This window comes from Gallus gallus, chromosome 1 (assembly GCF_016699485.2).
Source record: "Gallus gallus isolate bGalGal1 chromosome 1, bGalGal1.mat.broiler.GRCg7b, whole genome shotgun sequence".
NCBI classification, from domain to species: domain Eukaryota; kingdom Metazoa; phylum Chordata; class Aves; order Galliformes; family Phasianidae; genus Gallus; species Gallus gallus.
In genome coordinates this window covers 49,114,310-49,127,680 of record NC_052532.1, presented here as the reverse complement: position 1 = coordinate 49,127,680, position 13,371 = coordinate 49,114,310, and the positions used below count along the sequence as shown (strand labels likewise).

At 38.0% G+C, this 13,371-nt stretch overlaps 1 protein-coding gene across 2 annotated transcripts in view; it reads right to left on the bottom strand.

Annotated features, from left to right (window-relative positions):
* UBN2 (ubinuclein 2) overlaps positions 1-13,371 on the bottom strand; it is a 56,791-nt gene that overhangs the window by 28,033 nt on the left and 15,387 nt on the right. For both annotated transcript variants that reach the window (XM_015285016.4, NM_001277750.2), the window contains 4 exons: positions 6,571-6,708; positions 5,408-5,520; positions 4,085-4,583; positions 628-698 (listed from right to left, as the gene is read on the bottom strand). In XM_015285016.4, the coding sequence (XP_015140502.2) occupies positions 628-698; positions 4,085-4,583; positions 5,408-5,520; positions 6,571-6,708 (821 nt within the window). The remainder of the gene's footprint in view (positions 1-627; positions 699-4,084; positions 4,584-5,407; positions 5,521-6,570; positions 6,709-13,371) is intronic.

Sequence of the window (13,371 nt, the reverse complement as noted above, 5' to 3'; positions counted from 1 at the left end):
ATGCATACTTCAAATAGCAGCCTGGGATATATTTTCAGATTTGTTAAACAAACTTTTTAGAAAAAAAGTAGTCTTAATGGTGAGAAACCATTCAAAAAAAGACTTTCAGATGCATACTTCCCCAGCAACACTGAATGCTGCTATCCGAATTCTATTTACTCGTGCAGTTTCACATCAATATTGGTAATATTTTGGCTGCTGGTCTTCTAGAGATTACTTCTTTTTACTACTTAATATTACTAAAGACATAAAACCCTATATGTTAAATGCTTAGCTGAAGGATTATAGAATAAGAAGAGTCAGCATTTTTCTTCATGAAAGCTAAAGGTGTTTTGATTTATGAAGATGTGGGACAGCAAGAAAAAATGGCAAATCTGTTGAATTTTACACATGAAGTCAAGGACACAGGGCACTACAAAACACTTTACAGTGGAGAAAGACAGACAGATAGTCATGACAGGAATTGTATTCATATATAAATCTCTTTACCTAATTACTAGCTCAGACTGATCTACCTTCATTGACTTTTAAGGGCTTTGTTGGAACAAACTCAACAATATTTCCTCTTCTGAACTTTGCCTTTCACCCCATGTCCAGAAAGGAAAGGTTGTACAGATAAGCACTTACTCCAGCAGAATATTATTCATGTCTTGTGTGAAAAACTTCTTCCTGCCTTCTTCATCAAACATCTTGGCAGCCTGAAAATACAGCAAAAAAAGAATATTCAAAAGTTCACAGATGTCGTTTTAATCTCAGCATTTGTAGCTTTACTTTTACAGCTATATCATACTCTTATTTTTCAGTGAAGAGCATTGCTATGAAAAAAAATCCCCTATACTTAACTACTTACAAAAGGTGAAGATTACTATCGTATTCAAATAACAACTCTTTGTTCTAGTGCTCACAATCACTCTATTTAGAATCTGCCTGGATCGCTGACATTTTTTCAATAACCCTAAAAAAAAACACACTAGGACTAGTTTTATTATCTCAGTAGTACTCATGGCTTTAAAAAGAGGAGCATTGCTTGATGCTCTTGTCTGTATGACTTGTCAACACATCACCATCCTCAAAGCATAAAAGGCTTAGTTTCTTCCGCTGTTTATGTACCTTGCCCAGTTACAGTTTTCTAGCCTTTCTTGGATCCATCTCAACCCTTCAAGTGTGACTTCTACAACAGAACTGTGTATGCTAGAGGAATGTTTCATCCCCATTTTCTGGTGCTGTTGAGCATTGTCTCCAACTTTAGAATTGGGGTGTGAAAACTGGACAATCTTTCCCACTAGCTCTTTTGTTAGTAGGGAAAAAAAAGCAAGATAACTAATGTGTGCATTTCCTCTTATTAGAAGTTTTTCTTAGTCTCTCAGGAATGCCCGTATGGAATTCCTTTATCCTTGTTTCTTTCGTCTAGATTCTTACTGTCCACAAACCATGGCAGCTTCTATGAAAATGCCAAGTCAATTCCCTGCACTGTTCAACAAAAACAAAAAACCCCAAACGACAAAAAAAAAAAAAAAAAAAATCAGTAAACCTCTCTACTCCTCCACTCCAGAGATCTATGGAAGTCAAGAGGAAAAACAAAACAAAATAAAAAACCTTACAACGCTTACTGTCTTGAGCCATTCTAGCAATGGGACCTGAGAGTGAATATCTGAAGAAACTGAAAAAGTATGCCCTTACAGAAATTTATGTAAATACGTTATCATCATGCTGTCTGACAAATACTGTAGGCAGTCAACATGCTATGTGGCTGAACAGCCAAATGAGAAAGGCTCTAATTTGTCTTTAAAGAATTTTAGTTAGCAACTTCTGACAACAAAGGTCAATGCTATAAATAAATGCAAGTGTTAACTTGACAAAACTCCTTCATAACTATTCAATAGTTAATGTTTTTCCTCTTTGTAGCTGACCCACTTATGTTAGAAAGAGGTATTTTCTGAGATTGTGAACTCTATATTGCACAGTAAAATAGGAGTTTGTTACTCCATCAGAAACTGTAAAGCAGACAACTGTCTTTAATCGTTTACCATTTCAGTCAGGAACAAATACTGTAGGTTTTTTAGTTCCTGTAAGGACTGCACTCCGCTCACTACCTTCTACTGTAAAGTCATCTGCTGAGGGGATGGCACTATCTGTTTTAAGATTACTGATGCAGTTTCTCTGCTAAAAAATAAGAAAAGTTATAGACATTTACAAGTGATAAGATACCAACAAGACAAGTTTGAAAGTCTTAGATCCAGTATCTTTAAGAATAATTAACACAAGGATTATTACCTTTTAGTCCATATAAAGTGGAAGGAAAGATGTTTTGACCTTCCAGTCCCAGGGAGATCTTAAAGCCAATTTCATCATTATGTTATCATACTTAACAGTGCTTCTGGTCTTTGAAAAGGATGAAATTGGCAGACTCAAGAAACACTGCAATCACCGCTGGGATTTTTTGTTCCACAGATGGACTATCTTGACAGCTACCATCACAATAGAAAACAGGCATTTTATTATCTCCCTGCTTTATGTGCAATATTGTCCTCTGCCACAGTAATTCAGAATTACACAATTAGGGAGGTAGAAGACGTTAATTTACACAAGGAGATCAGGAAGCTTTCATGGTATATAGTCAGTGGCTTTCTAAGTTTTTTTTTAACCTTATCTAGATATACCATAACTCCATTCATGGAACATAGCTTACCTTTCTTTGTATTAAAGAGCACTAAAGATGTGAATTTGATACATGTCTGGAAAAAACTGTATAGGAACTATTTTTCAACTTTTTTTTTTTTTACTCCTTTGTCACTGCTAACATGTCAGTTGATGGCATTTTGTAGAAGGCAAGGAAGCTGCAGTCTTTAAGTCAATACACAGTCTAGTTCTTCCCCGAGTCTACATGCAGAATTGCTCTGCTCAGCCAGCATCAAATCTCCAGAAAACATCATCACAAGTAGACAACTGTGGAATTAACTTTAATTCAGTGGCTCTTGGAAAACTTTTCTTCCAACTGGGTTGGGCATTTTAGTGAAATAGCATGAAGTTGGGGCAGGCAGCTAACACTTAATTTTGGCCTAATCCAGTTCTACTGCTGTTTTGCTAGAAACTTATTGAAAAATTAACCTGAAATTTTGAAGGCAGACAACCCTCTCACTCACTTTAGTGACAATTAAACCCTTATCCATATTTAGCTATGGACATTTTAAAACAACTAACAATATTCTATAATGCTTACATACAGCTAAGATTGAGAAATGATAACTATCACGTTTAAGTAATAGCAAAGCAAGCTCTGCTGCTTTCAAACTGTCACTATGAAAATAACTGCAGTTTAACTACTATTATAAAACTTACTCTTGAGTAAGGAAAAGCTGCACTTTATTCTGAGTAAGGAAAAGCTGCACTTTATTCTGAGTAAGGAAAAGCTGCACAGGTAAGATCAGAATCTGGACAATCAAGTAGCAATTTTCTTCTTCACATTCACATAACATCCACTACTGAAACAAGGAGCACATAGTACCTTAACAGCTCTGAGCCCTTTCAGTAAGCTATAGGGATGTTTGTAAGCTGAGAACTTATCGGTTTTCATTAATATTTTTGAGACTCCATTGCAACCTTCCAGAAGAAACCATTCAGCTCCCACCCCTCCACTCCCACCTTTTAAACTGGCAAGTTCACGTAGTTTGTGTTACAAAGGCAGAATTCCAGACTGACATTAGATTGTAAACTGCAATAGTATTTGAAGGCTTCCTCTTTAAAACTAGGTGAGAAAGCATAAATTCATAAATAGTAATAAGTAACTAATTCAAGTCAAAATTAACAGTGATATTCCCATTATGGAATAAAACATTAATTTGTTGAACATGTTAAGATTCAGTAGAAAACCTTGTCTCCACTGTGAAACAAACACCATCTCAACTATTGAGCTGCATCACCTCTGTGCCCATTTTTATCCGAGTATAAATACAACCATTGACATTAATTCTACATTTTTAGCATTTCAACCAGCAATTCAAGGATGACAACTCAGATCCTAAACGTTCTTCCTCCTCCTCTCAGATTCTTGACTGCAAGCCGTCACTACTGCGTTCATACTTACTGTTCGAAGATCTCCAATGCGCTTTTCAAGTAGCGTAGGCAGACCTTCTGGGAGGGCAGGCACCTGCTTGGGTGTCATGACCTGAGAGGTGTAGGTTGCATGAGTGACATTTCCATTTTCTCCTGACAGCTCAGATACTGGGCTGCCATCAGAAGTGCCATCAAGCAACTTGTCAAAGTCAATGTCTCCCAACATCTCCAGTGCACTTTCAGTTTCTTGCAGGAGATCACGTTCATTTGTGCTACCAAAAATGGAGAGGACAGGATCGCTGATCTTAAGATTCAAGTCAGAGATATCATTTCCTGCACTGAGAGAGGAAGAAGGAACTTTACTAGGGGTAGAGGTCGCAATAGTCACTGGAGGTTTTGGACTAGATTCCTTCTTCCTCATGGCTTCCTTCTCCTTTTGAAATTTACGGATCATGGCAGCCAGAGAGAGCGAGTCTTTATAAAATTTCTTTTTCTTCTTTTCAGACTTGTGTGAATTTAAGGCCATTACTCTGTAGGCAAAGAAATATTTGATTAGAATGGTATGTGACTTTGTTAAAGGTGACAAAGGCCTTGAAAAAACTGGGAGTTTAGAACTCCCACTTCTAATATTAAAAATTTTAAATTAAATTTTAATTAAAAATTTTAATTAAAAATATTTAAAAAATTAAAATTATTAAGTACTAAGTACATGCAGGTTCAATGTTTACAAGCCACTCAAACTGAACGTTTACCCCCCAGTTCTTGTCCTTGATAAAAAAAAATGAACAATTAACAGGTTTTCAATACCAACTGAATATCTACAATGAGACAATGTTCACTCAAGGACAGCTTTTCAGAAGCCAATTAAAAATCCTATCATCTTACAAGACTACATCCTTCCACACTAGCCTCAGAACACAGGAAAGTACACAAAAATTAATAAGAAATATGTAGAATAATCAAGCTATGTTTACAGTTCCCCAGAATAGATATCTAGGGATAGGAAGCTATTTTTCATTAGAAGGGAGAAAACAAAGATGTAGTTCTTACAGTCAGAAAACTCTGGGTAGAATGATGATTGATAATACTATTCACTGACTCAAAATTTCTATATTTTCCATAATTGATTTTTTCTTTTATATTTTTCCTCATTCTCATTCCCCAAAATTTTGAAAGTTAGTCTGTATGATGTTTATGCAAAACAAGAAACATCCCAGACCAAAATCTATTAGCTATTAAATATGAATTAACAAAACAAAATCCTAGACAGCTGTGATAATCTCACTGTGGTATGCAAATCTTAGAAACATACTTCGCATACAATTCAACATTTTATTTAAAGAAAGAAACCTACCCCAACTGCTTAGGAACTTTCATTTTCCGAGGCTTCTTCTCCTTTTCCATCCCTTCATCTTTCCGCTTGCGCTTCTTCATTCCACGATCTTCACTTTCTTTCAACTTTGCTATCTACAAAACGAATTAAACACAGGACAAAGATTCTTCCATCAAAAATATTTTTACAGCAAGAAACATCTAATTTTCCTTACACTTTCCAATGGGGAACCAGAAAAATATCTTGATGTATGCGAAGGCAAACAGTACAACTGGATTCACAGCAGCAATACCAGTTACTGATAAGTCTCCAACATTACTTTTTTTGAGGTACAGGTAGACTGTCTCATAGCCTCTCTGAGTAGCAGCCACCTTGGAAGACCACCTTCTCCATTCTTCTGCTACCACAGTTGCATTGCTAAGCACAACACAATATGGTATGGCATATCTTTCTGGCCATCCACATCAGTGGTCTCCAACTTCTTGGCCATCCCTAGCTTACTTTCTGAGGATGGGTGGGAAGCTGAATAGCGGGGGGGGGAAGTGGGGGTGAAGAAAAAGTCTTCATACTGTGCTGTTGTTATGCAGCAACAGTCAAAACACTGCTGTTTTATCAGCACAGCGCTAAGTTACAAATACAAATCATAGCACCATAAGGACTGGTATGAAAACATTTCAGCACACAGCACAGTGCGTTTTTTGTGAAACACACAGCATATACATACAGACATACACATACATCTTTTAATATAGCTAGTTCTATGTTGTGAACTTATTTTATCAGATGTTTCCTTTAAACTACTATTCTGAGTATCAAGAACATTTCAGATCATATTTTCTACAGAATTACAAAAGCAATGTTGGAAAAATTATGTTTTCATCTTAGGGAATAAAATTCTTATAAAATTAAGTAGTTATCTGTCACTTACTTAAGATGGATGGACGCAACTTGTAAGCCTGCCTGAACAGGTGATTAGTCTTCCAAGACTGGACAGTCTGTGGGCATCCTGACTTATTTCCTAAGTGTTTATGCAACAGCCACATAACAGAGACTGCAGTAAGACAGTACCATGTATCATTCTGCTTTCAGTCTCTTCATCTAAGGCATTTAAGCATACCAAATCTTTTTTGATATCCACCTAATTCAGCGCCCGCTGTATAAAAAGCATAATTAATATCACTCACTTTCGGTGGCCTGTGCTTTTTGTCTTCTGCAAAGTCATCATCCTCTGAGTCAGATGCCTGGCGGAACTGCAGGGTACCAGTGTTGATGTAAAACCCTCCATACTTGGTTGTCAGGGATGCAGGAACCAATTCATCATACTGGACATGAAAAAAAAAAGTTTATCATCATCACTTAAAATGTGTATGTAGTTCATTTACCACTCCCTATACATGAATAACTATACAGAATTACATAAGTACTGCCTGCTAGCATAAATCAGGATAGTAATACTACTGAAAAACTTACTGGACAGGGAACAGAATACTGATGTCACATAAGCACCTTTGTATTTTCAAAATAACACCTTGTTCTCAGAAAAGATTACAACGTTAAAAAGAGAAGCTCTGCTTTCTGAAGGAAGGGAAGACAGGCATGGAGGCCTTTCCTCCCTCAAGAGAATATTTCCAGTTTTCTATCTCTGATGACATGCTACCTTATGCTAGAAGCTAAAAATCTCATGATACATAAACTATACGGACAATTATGCACCACCTGCTTATGAGCAGTTTCACTGTTGACAAGTTGATTTTGTCCTTGCAATAGGTAAGCACACTGTGAATTGTTTTTGTCTATAACAGCCTTACATACATACCAGCAACATCACTGATTTAAAACGCATTTTGTACAAATGCTGCCTCTACTGATTTCACATGTTAAATGCCATACTTTCACTGAATATCCTTCAATCTTATCAGAAAATGTATAGTTCAAACTAACAATATTTTCTAATAACAATTCCTGTTACTCATACATTTATAACAGGTCCTTTAGTTATCTGGAAGTGATAACTACAAAGTTATTTCCAGAGCTCATTTCTTGCATGTTTTCAAAAAAAGATAACAATCTGAACAACCATCACTCTGCAAAGGAAGAAGTCTAAACTATTTCAGAAGTTTGCAAAACTGGATATTGTTATACCCAGGAAATAGAACTGCAACAATAGACACACTTGATTTTGTAAAACAAGCAAAAAGAACTTTCTGAATTATATGTTTTGCTTCATGGAAATAGCCACAGCAACATTCACCTTCCTCCTGATTGGTTTTCACTAATACAGGACTCTGCAGTGCACTTGGCATGCCCAGACAAACGTTCCATTCCTTAACAACTCCACTCACAGTACCCGCATAAAAAAAGCTTTTCTTACCAGATTCTCTGTTCTTTTGCTAAAATTGCTATGACGTGTATTTTCAAACATCTGTTTCAAGTATTTTCAAACATCTGTTAGTTTCTATGATATATCTTGTTAACAACAAATACTGAAAAATCTAAGGCGGTGAGCTTAATCAACAACAAATAGAAGCAATGGCCTGTTTAGAGTCATAAAACCAAAATGCTTACTAAGTGTTACAGAGTACCAAAAAGATACAATGCCATTTAAATGACTGAGAATTGGTTTCTTCCCTTCTGAAGGGAGGGGTGTGTGATTTTGATGCATCCTAGAGGAAAGCAGTCTGGCAGAAGAAAAAGTCTACTCTGAGTTACAGCTGCAAACAATAAATGTTTACTAGTAAGACCAAATGATTAAGAATTAAGTAGGACAGTTAAAGAGGGAAACAGCATGTGTGCTATTTTGAATAGTGAGCCAGCAGGCCTTTCACTGCATGTCTGATAAGAGCTGATACATCCCAGAATCCAACGGGTTGAAAAAATTACTAGGGCAAGTACACACATTTTTAGCTGCCATGCCAGTAACTGAAGACCTGAGATGACTCACAGGAAGGGAACACACACAGGGCAACACAGTCAGTAGTAACCAGGTTAGTCCATTCCCCCTGCACAGATGCAATATATACTGAAGATACAACCAGAGATACAGTTTAAGAACTACAAAACTTGCACCACCAAAAGCACGAAGACACAAGAGTTATATCCATAAGAGGAAAACAATTAACAAGCGCTTAGACCAGTAAGTTGCATGGAACAACCTGAACTTGGAACTATATGTGGATTTGATCTGAGTAAGCGGTTAGAAATTTCACTGAGTCATCATCTTTATCTTCTTGGAATGGAAGGCTTAATATGCAGTACAGGAACACACACACACAAATAATAAAAGCAGTGACAGGATGCATGAAACACCCTGAGATTGCATGAAAGACCAATGCAAGAAAGCAGAAGACTGTTAAATAGACAAACTGAAAGCAAAGTGATTTAGTTATGGACTTTGAAAGCAAAGTGATTTAGTTATGGACTTGTAATTCATCTTAAAAGACCAGGACAATCACGCAAAGTGAACCGAATAGTGGAGGCTGGGTAAAAGCTCCAGAGAAGCCTGATGTTTTTCCACAGGCCCTCAGAACCAGCTTCATTAAGTACACGGAGATGAAAGGGAAAGAAAATAAATGATTATCCACAGTAGTTAATAGACAGAACAGGCATTTCCCTTTTGAGCTGACAAGGCATGAACTGAATTGGTGAGGTTAGGGCCGTATGGGATCAAAACAGAAGCATAGAGTAGTTGCCAAGTTTGGACGAGAAAGTACACAGTTAAAGCTGAGACTATTATTACAAGAAGTAAAGAACAAGAAAAGGGGAACACTGAGAAGACTTGGCTGCAGAACAGTAAAGGAAGCCCTAGAGAACATAAAGTAACAATTAAAGACAGTCCACAAGTGAGAAAAACATGCATTACAGCAGGTGATTAGTATGATCAACATGATACATGGCACAAACCCATGCAAACAAGTTGACCACAAAGGCACGTTTTATTCAATATAGAGATGAACAAACTTCCATACAGTCAGCAGCAAACAGTGTCAGAAAGATGGGGAAGCGCAGCTAATCAGTTTAGGCTTCAACAGCTTCCTCCAAGGACTATGAATTTAGTCTGACTTCCAAAGACCTTTTTGACATTCAGTTCTCCTGAACCCTTGACAGAATTTCATTTTTCCCCCCATCAAAATTTGATTTGTCCTCAGCCTATTGAACAAGGAATAAACCTAAAGTTCTACAAACTAAAGCATATCTGGTGTCTCTCATCCTCCAGCGTAACCTCACCATTGACTAGTGCTCTAATCCAACATAAAACTTGAATAAGATTTTATAACGTACTGGCAACAGCTGGATTTAGCTTTATTCTGAAGTTCCTCCCGGACACTCAGAAGGCACACACCTCTTGCAACTTCTGAATCTCCCGACGAAATCTTTTCAAGAATTTGCTTTTCATTAGCTTTTTCTGTGTATCAAATCAGAGCTCATGTCTAATTCTATTATTGAAGGAAATTTGTTAAACTCCTTTACAACACTCTAATCTTCTTTATACATTCAAAGACTGAGAATTAGAACCAGATACACAAACAGACAGGATTCCATTTATGCCCTGGTTCATGTGAACAGAGGTTTGTCTCAGATTACGGAGAGATTCTGCAAAGAAAGACTGAGACTGTCTTAAAAGCACATCAATACAGAAGTTATTTTCAACTAGTCTCTTATCTTCAACTACTATCCTTGAGCTACAGTATTATAGATTTATTTCCATGTGAAAGATAATCTGAACGTTTGTTTTTAAAATAAATTAACCAGCTTTTATTTTTAAGTAAGTTAACCAGTTTCTTCTTCATTCTTACACTAAGAACTGCACAATGGTACATACTACACCCAATTTAGTGCTGAAACCCAAACCCACAGTACACATCTTGTCTGCTTCTGTGTTCAGATATTTGGGTTGCAATTCTGCTTGTCCAGTTCTTCGCCAGAGAACAAGCTGAGTAATAGAAGTACACATATAAAAAGGCTTTTCAGCACTTCTGCATTAACTCCTAGAAATGAGATTTGCTGTAAATACATACAAGTGTTTAAAAAAATATATAACCTGAATACTACTTGTTGTGAAACTAGCTTTATTTGGACAAAAACAAGTAGAGACCATTTTTGTTCCTCGTTCAGCACATTTCTGAGATGGCTCTAGCCAGCTGCTGTGGGAAGTGGGGAGATCATTCACTGGGACATCAGTAACGGAATCACAGAATGGCTCAGGTTGAAAGGGACTGATGATCTAGTTCCTACCCACCCTGCTGTGGGCAGGATGAACAATGTTATCTCAAACTGGGTTAAGAGTAAACAAGCCACTGCTTTTCTAAGATTACATAGGAAACTAAGCAGAAAGCTTCGTAATGCTAAAGAATCCACTTCCACAACGTATAGGTAAGTTTTGTGATGCCTTTTATTCAAGTAGGTTGCTCTGAAAGTAATGCCTCCTATTTATTTCCATGGAAACAACAACAACAACAACACTACTTGATAAATTCTCAATTACAAAACAGTATATATATATATTTTAAACACAGGCACCACCGTTAGCTGTGCACTTTCACCAGTAAAGAACACAGGCCTGCATACCTTGCTCACAAAAATATGTACGGCTGTCTGAAACATGGCTTGTCTTTCACACTGCTGTCACCACTGCTGAGATGTACCACCCAGCGCCTCACTGTGCTCACTTCTGCTGTCTGGTCTCCATAAATGTTCAGCAAGCAAAGAATGTAAGTTCTCCACATGTAGGAATTCAACGACACCTTTACTTCATTTGCACTTCCATGACAGACACCCTTTGTCCCTCTGCTACCATCTGTCACATGGCAACAAAATATAGCAGAACACTGGCAGGAAGTACTACCAACACTCTCTTCTGACATCATGAGTCAACAAAAAACAGGAGGCATTACTTCTGGAGCCGTATTTGCATTTCAGCTTCATTTATAAAGCGTATGATCACTCATGACTATTGTTATCTGTTCAACTCCATTCTTTCAGAGATCGTGCTCTGATCCACACTGAGTAATTAATAGTACTAAAATACTGAACTGTATTTTTAATGTAGTGCTTAATTGTTGCAATTAAGCAATTTTTGTTCCAGCTTTCATGTTTCAGAATAACACTACTGAAAAAAGTTATGCTTTCCTTTTCCATTCATTTCATGTGAACTGCAGACTTGTCACTCACAACACTTCAGACAAGTGCTCCTATCCCAGACCCCTGATTTTGGCTAGTGTAAAGCCCCTTTATATTGCAGTAATAGCTATGTCTGAATATTTTAGAAAACACTTAAGTTCCTTGTACTGCTTAAGCATACTTCTCTACTCAAAGATTAGCTGACCCCAGGCTACCATCTACTCCTCCAGTGGCTGACTACTTTGAAAAGTAACTTTGTCCTTCCAAAAAAAAAAAGAAAAAGATTGAGAGAGAAAAAGTAAAAAAATAGTGCAGGAGTTACTATCAATATAATATTATTTCTTACTGCAGAAGTCTTGACCTAAACCAATTTAAGCAATGATACTACAAAGGCCAGATACGCATCTGTTTTTTTTAAATACCTGAGAAGCTGTTTGAGCTGTTTCTGAACTGTCTCACTGAGGTCTTGAAGTCAATGAACAGTCGTAAAGTATCTGATTTAAATGTAAGTCAGAACATGGGATTAAAAAAGCTACTCATTTATTCCTTCCTAAAAAATGATATTATATTTGGTAGAAAAAACATTTTAACAAACATCAGATTTGCTCTGTACATTCAACTTAATTCATCTAGCCATAATGAAACTTGCACTGTAAGACTGCTTGGTACTGCACAGGGCTTTTACAGCAACGTTTTAGTATCAGGAAGGCTGCAGGGGTGGCCTCTGTGAGAGGCCCCAAGTTAGATAAGAGCCAGCTTCACCCAGCTCCTAGAGTGACCAGCTGCTGGCCAGAGCTGAGCCACTGAACAACACTTGGTGGTACCTGCAACAGGATACTTAAGAAAGGGTAGAAGTTGGTTTGGGGAAACAGCTGGAGAGAAGAGTGAAAAACATGTAGAGAGGAACAATCCCACAGACACCAAGGTCAGTGAAGAAGGGCAGGAGGTGCCCCAGGCAGATCTCCACGTGCAACCCATGGAGGAGCCCACTGTGCAGCAGTGGGCGATGCCCGAAGGAGGCCACAGTCCATGGCAAGTCCCCGAAGAAGCAGACCATGGGCCAGAGCTGTAGCCCATGGAGAGGAGCCTGCAGGGGAGCTGTCACCCATGGGGACCCATGCCAGAGCAGTGCACTCCTGAAGGCTGGGCCCTGTGGTACAGACCCATGATGTCCTTGAGAAGTCCTTAAAAAGTTGCAGCTCATGGGAAGCCAACACACGCAGGATCAGCTTGGGAAGGATGGCATCCCATGGGAAGATGCTCCTACATGGAGCATAGGCAGAATGAGCATGAAGGAGTGGCAACAACAAAGCATTATTATGGACAGAGTAATATCTCCATTCCCCTGAGCCACTGGAGACAGGGTGGGAGGTACAAGGTAGATGAAGGGAAAAACATTTCTAATTTGCTTTTAGTTCTTACTATTCTAGACTGTTATTAATTGGCAACAAATCCTCCTCTGTTATGTCTGCGACAACTGGTGACCAATCCCCTTGTCCTTATCAAAACAGACAAGTTCTGCTGAGGAGGGAGAGGGAGAGCAGCTGCGTAATAGTTGGGTATCTATGGTGTTAAACCAGTATAGTGTACAGTTTAAACACGACTGTTCCACATGTGGAACAGTATCTGCTTTATTTGTTTGGTACTCCACTTTACACCCTTATTTATCTTGGAGGGAGGAGGGGCACAAAAGCAAAGAAAAATTTAATTGAAATTTGCCCCTAAATTCATTAGAATGCATGTGACACGTCAGCTGCCAGACAGCAGATCTACCCTGAAGACACCTGGGAAGCATGCAAGATAGCTTTTATTAAAGGTGACACTGCACACTGGTGCCCAACCACTGGGCAAAATGACAGTGAACAAGG